The sequence below is a fragment of the Vanellus vanellus genome (assembly GCF_965231255.1).
Source record: "Vanellus vanellus genome assembly, chromosome: 2".
NCBI lineage: Eukaryota > Metazoa > Chordata > Aves > Charadriiformes > Charadriidae > Vanellus > Vanellus vanellus.
The window spans coordinates 147,751,487-147,760,802 of record NC_138906.1 but is presented as its reverse complement, the minus strand read 5'-3'; the positions used below and the strand labels follow the sequence as shown (position 1 = coordinate 147,760,802).

At 37.0% G+C, this 9,316-nt stretch overlaps 1 protein-coding gene across 1 annotated transcript in view; it reads left to right on the top strand.

Annotated features, from left to right (window-relative positions):
* UBR5 (ubiquitin protein ligase E3 component n-recognin 5) overlaps nt 1–8,857 on the top strand; it is a 96,591-nt gene extending 87,734 nt beyond the window's left edge. The window contains exons 53-57 of the mRNA XM_082499249.1: nt 2,017–2,172; nt 2,565–2,678; nt 4,040–4,184; nt 4,783–4,868; nt 5,976–8,857. Coding sequence (XP_082355375.1) covers nt 2,017–2,172; nt 2,565–2,678; nt 4,040–4,184; nt 4,783–4,868; nt 5,976–6,188 — 714 coding nt within the window. The 3' untranslated portion in view covers nt 6,189–8,857. The remainder of the gene's footprint in view (nt 1–2,016; nt 2,173–2,564; nt 2,679–4,039; nt 4,185–4,782; nt 4,869–5,975) is intronic.
* The last annotated feature ends 459 nt before the right edge of the window (nt 8,858–9,316 follow it).

Below are 9,316 nucleotides of genomic sequence, written 5' to 3'. Positions count from 1 at the left end.
ACTAGAAGTCAAGTATTTGACTAAGATGGAATGATTTGTAATGGGTTAATTGTTGACTCACTTCAGAAACAGCTTACTGTCTCCCCTTTTTCTCTTCCTGAGACTGAAGACCAAAAGAGATAGAATCATAGAATCGATTAGGTTGGAAAACACCTTTAAGATCACCATATCCAACCGTAAACCTAACACTGCCAAAACCACCACTAAACTGTGTCCCTAAGCATCACATCTACTGGTCTTTTAAATACTTCCAGGGATGGTGACTCAGCCACTTCCCTGGGCAGCCTGTTCCAATGCTTAACAACCCTTTCGGTGAAGAAATTTTTCCTAATATCCAATCTAAACCTCCCCTGGCACAACTTGAGGCCATTTCCTCTTGTCCTATTGCTCGTTACTGGGGAGAAGAGACTGACCCCCACCTGGCTACAACCTCCTTTCAGGTAGTTGTAGAGAGTGATATGGTCTCCCCTGAGCCTCCTTTTCTCCAGGCTAAACAACCCCAGTTCCCTCAGCCTCTCCTCTTATGACTTGTTCTCCAGACCCCTCACCAGCTTTGTTGACCTTCTTTGGACATGCTCCAGCACCTCAATGTCTGTCTTGTAGTGAGGGGCCCAAAACTGAACACAATACTCGAGGTGCAGCCTCAACAGTGCTGAGTGTAAAGGGTCAGTCACTTCCCTAGTCCTGCTGGCCACAATATTTCTGATCAGGCCAGGATGTTGTTGGCCACCTGGGCACACTGCTGGCTCATATGCAGCTGGCTGTCAACCAGCACCCTCAGGCCCTTTTCTGCAGGGCAGCTTTCCAGCCACTCTTCCCCAAGCCTGTAGTGCTGCATAGGGTTGTTGTGACCCAAATGCAGGACCTGACACTTGGCCTTGTTGAACCTCATACCGTTGGCCTCAGCCCATCGATCCAGCCTGTCCAGATCCCTCTGTAGAGCCGTCCTACCCTCAAGCAGATCAACAGTCCTGCCCAACTTGGTGTCATCTGCAAACTTACTGAACGTGCACTCAATCCTTTTGTCCAGATCATTGATAAAGATATTCAACAGAACTGGCCCCAACATGGCAATAATTACATAAATTTTTGGCAAAAATGCTTCCCGCCCCAATAAACACTGATTACAGACTTCATATTTCATGCATTAGTCAATAGCATTATAAGTTCTGTCTGATGCAACAAACGTAAACCAAGGTTTGTTACTGCTGGTCTTTCCTTAAAAGCGATGTTGATCACATCATCAGTTATCTAATATACATATAATCTTTAATGAAAAAGGGTAAATGGCAGAAAGATATGCCTCCAAGGTTCCCAATATCTTCCAAGAGATTCCCTTTTAATTCTTTCTTTCAGGTTTTTGTTCTTGAATATGTATTCCTTCTAGTTAAGTATTGGATACATTAAACAGTATTTCAGTTAGGTTTAGTTTAGTTTAGTTAGTAGATGACTTTTATCAGCATGGAGAGAAAGAACAAAGAAGCAATGAACTATAGAAAACAGCAACAAGTAGACATTGGTATTTGAACTGTTGGAAACTGTGGTATGCAGCTACTAGGCCATCAGTCATTTAGATGTGTTGTGTATATATAGCAGCAGTGTTTAAGTGGAGGGGAACTTTCAGCATTTTGGAGCACTGATGCAAATTTTTTCCAACTTCAGTCAACCTCCACCAAATTTCTGTTGGTCTAGGTGATATGTAGAAGACTGTTTAAAAAAAGAAAAAATATTAATTTTCTTAATACCGCACTATGCCCTTAACAGCAGGAAAGACTTTTACAGGTCTGTCTTTACATTCTGCTGATGCATTTCAGTATTCTTACTTACCTTCAAAAGCAGGCTGAAAATAGGAGTTTGACTGCCTTTATTTCCAAGTGTTTGTATGCTTTGTTACATGGGTTATACATCGCAGTATGCTAGTGCATAGATTGGGCACAGATCACATAATTTTGAATATATTCTTAAACAACTGGTGTGCTTAAAACATCTAGTTTCAAACATCTATGTTTTTTATAGGTAAACTGGCATGACTTTGCTTTTTTCGATCCGGTTATGTATGAAAGCCTTCGGCAACTTATCCTCGCTTCCCAGAGTACAGATGCTGATGCGGTGTTTGCAGCAATGGATTTAGCCTTTGCAATAGACCTGTGTAAGGAGGAGGGTGGAGGGCAGGTAAGCACAGCTAAACCTGTGTCTCTCTAGTTTCAGAATTCAACAGCTTCTGTATGTTGTGGTGTACACGTAATTCATGCTCTTCTCAGATGGCAGAGATAGTGTTTTACCCTTCCTAGATTCAAATACAATGTTCTTGTTAGACATTGAAGTGTGGATTTTTTTCCTTGAAGGTAATGTAGAGCCTACCATAAAGACTGGATAGCATAGTCAGTCCTAGGGGCTCTTTAAAGCTACCCTGGAGTAGTAAATTTTGCTTGGTTTTAGAGGGATATTAAACAATAAATCACTGTGCAGCATACTGTGACTGTTGTAATCTCATTTACTTTTTTCCTTTTTTTTCTTTTTTTTTTTTTTTACCTTTTTAAATGTTCCGTGTGTCATTGCTATAGGTTGAACTTATTTCCAATGGTGTAAATATACCGGTCACTCCTCAGAATGTATATGAGTATGTCCGGAAATACGCAGAACACCGAATGTTGGTTGTAGCAGAACAGCCTCTACATGTAAGTCTTTGGTAGAGCGTTTTTTAAAAAAAAAGAAAAATCTGTAACATTTCAGTCAGTTAATTCTTTTCCTCATTATGGTATTGCTAATCAGATTTCTTTTGAAGTCTTGACAGCTTGATTAAAAGAATATTTCATTTTCTATTTTTTTTGTAATTGTATAGCTGTTTATGCAGTACTGTGAAGACAGTACTTTGAGCAATTTCTCTTTTTTTTTTATAGAATGAAATTTCTTTTAAACTTGATCCCACTGGTTAAGCATATATGTTCATTTCTTGAGCTCAAATGGCATGTATCTGCTTGGTTTGTATTTAGCAGCTACTTTGTTCTAATAATCTGTCACCTTTGATTTGTTTAGCCTTATAAACAAAGACTAAAAAGAAATTTTGAAATATCTATGTAAATCACCTTGAACTTCTGACTTGTGTCCTTGTTTTAAAAGGAAAAAACAGTTATGAAACATACAACTTTGTTCTTATTTTACTAGCCTGGCAAGAAACCTAACAATTGATTATAAAACTGTATTAAAAATAATTTCATTTAGAAGCCCTTTTTAAATAAAAGTTACGGAATAATGTTTTTTGTAAGCAGTGAATGAAGGTCCAGTACTTAGAACCACTTACTCTGTCATATGAAACTACATCTAAACTTGGTCTTTTCTGCTGACTGTGGTTTCCTGCTGCGTTTCTGAGATATGCTAGCAGACTGCCTGATTACCTCTCTGCAGCTTAGGTCCAAAATTCTTACAGAAAGAATGTGTTCCTGGAATTAAGCTACTTGATCTCCACGTCTGCCTCTATTAATAGTTTGACTCTTGGTTATTTTAAGAGTAAAACCATAACTTTCTTACTCATTTTCGAATTTACTAAAACAAATTTATTCATATTCTTCCATTTTGAAAATAGAATTTCCAGTATTTTCAGGATATTACTTTTTAAAATAAAATGTGTGTGTGTATAACATTTTTAAAGCAGAGTTGGCATATGAGTGTCTGAGGAAGCAAAGTAAAAGTAACATGAAAGATACATTTTTCGTAATTCTCATCAGATTCAGCATAGCTCAACAAAATACCCAAACTTTTTAGCATTAGAGAGTGCATTTCCTTCTGCTCCTGGTGAAATATCAGTTCAAACAATTACTACTTTCTTTTGCAATAGTAGGTAGGGTTTAACAGATTGGTGCAGTTCTTTGTTTCAGAAAACTTGCATCTCAAATGGTAAAGCTTTGAAAGAAAGGAACAGCTAGGAGAATAATGAATTTTGAGTTAATAGGGGATTTCACGTGGAACTTTCCAGTAATGCATTTCAAGTCAATCTGAAAGTGATACAGCTATAATGTGAATCTTGTGGTTTTCACTTAAGGCAATGAGGAAGGGTCTCCTGGATGTACTTCCAAAGAATTCACTAGAAGATTTGACAGCAGAAGATTTCAGACTTTTGGTAAATGGCTGTGGTGAAGTAAATGTGCAAATGCTAATCAGCTTTACCTCTTTCAATGATGAGTCAGGTATGAAATAACTTATTCAGAAACAGGGTTGTATGGGTAACTTAACACTGTTTTTTCTGTGTGGAGTAGAGTTACCAGCATTAAACTTAAACTACCTCTTTAAATTTCACATCAGTTAATAAGTCACTGAAAGTCCTAATAAAATTACTCGTGATTTTTTTTATATATCTTTGAAAATATTTACCTTCAACTGAGGGAAGGGTGGACAGCACATTTCCCAACTTTGCTGTCACTTGATGCTAAATACAAGGATTGTATTATTGGTAGTATATCTTTCCTCTGAAAGTTCTGACCTAACTTTAGAACTATAGATGTGATGGATGCAGTCTAATATTTCTTACATAATTTTTAGACTATATTTAGCTGTTGTTAGGCTTTTTGGGATGGAGAGGGTGGGAGCTGTACTGAGGTATGTGAGAGTTAGCCTTTACATTCAAAAGTATGTGTATTAGTTTTGAAATTACTAGTGTCTCAAGTATCAGGGCTTTATGAATGAGACTGTAGCTGAGATCCAACTTGCAGCACTTGTAAAACAGACCTCTTACTTCAGTTGGTACACTGTACAATAAATATTATATATCTCTCTTATTTCACACAGGAGAAAATGCTGAGAAGCTTTTGCAATTCAAGCGCTGGTTTTGGTCCATAGTTGAGAAGATGAGTATGACAGAAAGACAAGATCTAGTAAGTTGTCTGTACTCAGTGGAAACACACAGAAGAACTGGAATAACTTTAGCATAATTACTGTTTTCAACTGTGTCTACCTGCAGTGACTTTGTATGTAAGGAGTTAAGGTAGCAGAGCAGGCTAGTAGGGTTTGATTAGACTCTCAGTTCTGGAAACATCAGGTGTGAATCCTAGACCTTCTTGCAACTGAAAGTAAGCGTGGTGTGTCCTTATCCATGTTCACAGATCGCTTATGGAAGCACAGTTACAGTCTCTGCACAGTTGTTCTTAAGATGAGTAACCGTGGTTAGTCAGCTGTGTTGTGGGCTAGTGGGGTTTTGGGGTTGAGTTCTCTTCCTGGATCATCTACTCTCCTGACTTCTGTGTATCCCAAGGGCAACACCTGTGTCCTGTCTGTAAGATGTCAGTAATGATACTATTTCCTTGTCAAAGCCTTTTAGGAATAGCTGATGAGAAGCATGAAAGAACAAGATACTGTTGAGGGGGTTTCATTTTGGAAAACTTGCCTGTAAATTGTATTCATTGTACGCTTCTTAAAACTATTTGCTTTTAACTTCCTACTACTTAAGGTACTAAGTTTGCTAAAAGGAAACAAGGACTAATCTCAAAAGCGAAAAATCTAGAGCACATTTGTTAAGGAATATCTATGGTTACGCTTTGGTAGTGATTCTGTTGTGCAAGTCAGTTGAGACCATAAACCAAATATTCTCCATTCCTGCCTTTTCTCTGTCTGTAGTCACTAACTGGTTTGTGAGCGATTTCTGCTGCATTTTGTATTGATGGCAGTCACCATCTTCCCAGATGGATTTGGGGACATTTAATTTACTGAGGATTTGTTGATACAGGATCATTTTGAGTCCTGCTTTTATCAGTTTTAACAGAAGTATGTAAAATAAGGAGCAGTTGAGGAAAGGAAGTGAAGGAAGCTACTACAAAAGCACGTAGCATGACCACTGAATTTAGCTGGGATATAGAATGGAACGTAGTATGATCAAACTTGCTGTGACTGTGCAGTTCTTGTTTAACCTACCGCTACACAACATATAGGCAAGATGGAACTTAGCCTTGCACAGCAAAATTTTAAATGCCGTCTTCTTTTTTCAGGTGTATTTTTGGACCTCAAGTCCATCATTGCCTGCCAGTGAGGAGGGATTCCAGCCTATGCCATCCATCACAATAAGACCACCAGATGACCAACATCTTCCTACAGCAAACACTTGCATTTCTCGCCTTTATGTCCCACTCTATTCCTCTAAGCAGATTTTGAAACAGAAATTGTTACTCGCCATTAAGACCAAGAATTTTGGTTTTGTGTAGAGTATAAAAAGTGTGTATTGCTGTGTAATATTACTAGCTAAGTTTTGTAGATTTTTCCATTTGTCTATAAAAGTTTATGAAAGTTAATGCTGTCATACCCCTGGTGGTACTTTAAAGATTTAAATGCAAACATTCCTGTACTAAATTTGTAACGTGAAGGCCTAAGGAGCACTGGCAATATCTGATTGCAACAGTTTGCTAGTCAATAACTCCTTTGCCTAACCCCAGCCAAAGATGACAGCAGAACAATATAATTTACACTGTGATTTATCTTTTTGCTGAGGGAAAATATGTAAAATGTTCTGAAAATTCACTGCTGCCTTTGTGGAAAGTGTTTCAGCAAAGGTTCTTGTATAGAGGGAGTAGGGAATTTCGAAATAAAAAATTAAGTATGTTCTGTGTTTTATTTTAACTTTTTTTATGGTGTTTAATTTGTGGTTGGCTGCAGTTGTGTATCATGTATATTGAACTTGTAAAAAGTTCCTGACAGCTCAGATCCCGGAGTTGGGATCGTTCACTTATAAAACCACTTTCATTGCAATTTTTGTTCTGATTGCATTGAACTCTGGCGCATCAGATACCATCACTAATATTTTGCATGTAATCTGTACCTTTAGTGGGTTTCTTTTTTTGTACATATGATGAGGCCAATGCACAGTATTTCATAGTTCACAATCAACATTTTTGTATCCCTGTTTCAGTGAACAGACAGTCAGGAAGTTGTTCCACTACCAGTTCTAACCTGACACTTGTACTACATTATCTAACTATGTAAACTCAGCCTGGGCACTTTCTGGTAACTGTAAAATGTTTATAAGATCATGATTATTGAAGATACATTTTGGAAAACTTTAATGTTCGTGAGCAGCTTAACTTCTTTTGTATCTAGCCTTTTTTTAAGTATCTTGTTACAGTTTTTTAATAAAGAAATTACAGACAAAATACCAAGTCATACTGAAGAAACAATAGTTTTTATTTATTTAGCCATTTATACTTTAGCTAACAGCATACACTAAACATAGTCGTTCATTAAAGATCTGAATTTTATAACTGAAAAATTTACCTGCAGAAGACATTCAGCCCACATTTTACAGTTAGCAGAGAATCCTGAATGAAACAGGCCAGGCAACCCCTTCTTTTCGCAGAATTGGTTTGAAGGGAAAGTGGCTTGTTCTGAAAAATCTCAAGGTAATTAGGTTAGAATAAAATTCTCAAACTGCATTGTAGTGGGTTCTACTGTATGTTCACTTTCAGAGTGGTTGGTTGCTTTTGGGGAGGGCAGTCTTTGACCATAACCTAGGATGTGTTTTCCCTAATACTTTAGAGATTTTTGAGAGTTAGGAGGTGATTAATAAAGGAAGGAGCTACTTTTTCTGTGTCAAAACAAATTTCTGAAAGCATAGCAGACTGAAGTATTGAAGGTTAAGAGCTTTTGTGGTGGTGATGTTCTTCTTTCTTGCTTCTCCAACACCATGAGTCCGTAAGTGATTATTTTTTTTTTCTTCCTTCTGTTGGGAAGAGCTAAACTAACATTTCATCAAAATCTGAGTGGAATTCACCTTTGCCGGAACTCCACTGGGTTTTCATTTGTCAGCTAGTTGAGGATCGCCAGAAGTTACCTACAGCTGTGATTGTTAAAAAAGCCTCTGTTTTCATCATCATCGTTTAGTTGCTAGAGGTATGGAGGACAGTTGAGATCAGAAATTCTGAGCACCGGTTGCCAAATGGATGCTGAAAATCCTTTTTTTCTAAATAAGGCTGACTGTTTCAGGCTTGTGTAGTTAAACCTGCAGATAAATCAAGTAAACAGATGTAGAACTTTTTCTGCATGTACTGATACTTCCTCAAGCAATCATCCTAGAAAAGGATAGTTTCAGTGTACGAGGACTGGAGTCTATTCTGGATTTCCTGTTGTGACCTCCAGTGTATCTTAAGTTCAAAACTGTATTGGATTTTACTATGCTAGTATTGATTAAAAATAAAAAGCAGTACAGCTACACAAGTCTAGCTATAGTTGTATTAGTATAGAGAAATTTATACTGGTATGGCTGTCCTCATATACTGAGGAGGATAGTTACAAAGGTACAGAGCAACATATACCTTATGCCTGGATTTTGAACTGATGTAATTACTTCCATTACCAAAACCGCCTCTAAGTGAAATGTGTAAAGTTAGTAGAAAGCAACAAAAGAAACTGTTTAGAATAGGCATCAAATCTACAGTCTGTAAAATAAAGCTCCCTCCCTCACAAAGCTTTGTGAGACTTGATGTATTAAAAAGTATCCAAGGCCCTTGGATGAAAGGCCATATATAAATGTAAAGTACTGTGTGTATATATATATGTATTGTGTGTATATGTATATAAGTGTATGTGTATGTATAACATATAAATATATGTTATATGTATATATATTTCTGTATATAGCTTAAACATTTTTTTAAGTCCTGTAATGTATAGCTAGACAAAAATTATGCAGATAACTCACAGTAGCTCACCATATATACACACACGAAGCATTCTGATAAGTGGAGAGGGGATCTAGAATGATTTATGCTGGCGTCATTGACTTGAAATGTGTATGTAGCTTTATAAATAGCTTTTTTCCTCTGTATGGTATATTTAAACTATATCAAGATTTTAATAAGAAAAATGTTTATTAAAATCATACACCTCATCTCCCTTTGACTTAAGCCCTTCTGTTAGTTCACTTTTAAGATGTGGTAGAAAAACTAGTTACAGGAAAATTCTGTAATGTTTACATTTTTTTAATAGTCTAAATCCTTAGCTGTTCATAACTGCTGAAATAGGAGATAAAGGTAGCTACTAATACAATGTTATCACCAACTACTAGACTAGTTCCTATTCTGAATCTAGGGAAAACTGACACCGTAATGCTAACTATAATGGCTAATTTTCGGCGTTGGTTTCTGTTCCTTAGCTAACTGTATCCAACACAGAAGGCAAATTGCTTGTTCAGCTCTGATAGTTTTCCAGAAATGAAAAATTGTATGGACTTCTCATCAAGTGGCCCTTCCCATCTGTTTGGTTTGGGAGTGACTTTTTTTTCCTGCATTCATTAGATATCATGCAGCGAAAAAGCTGTAAACTGGCAAATTGGTGAATTGGA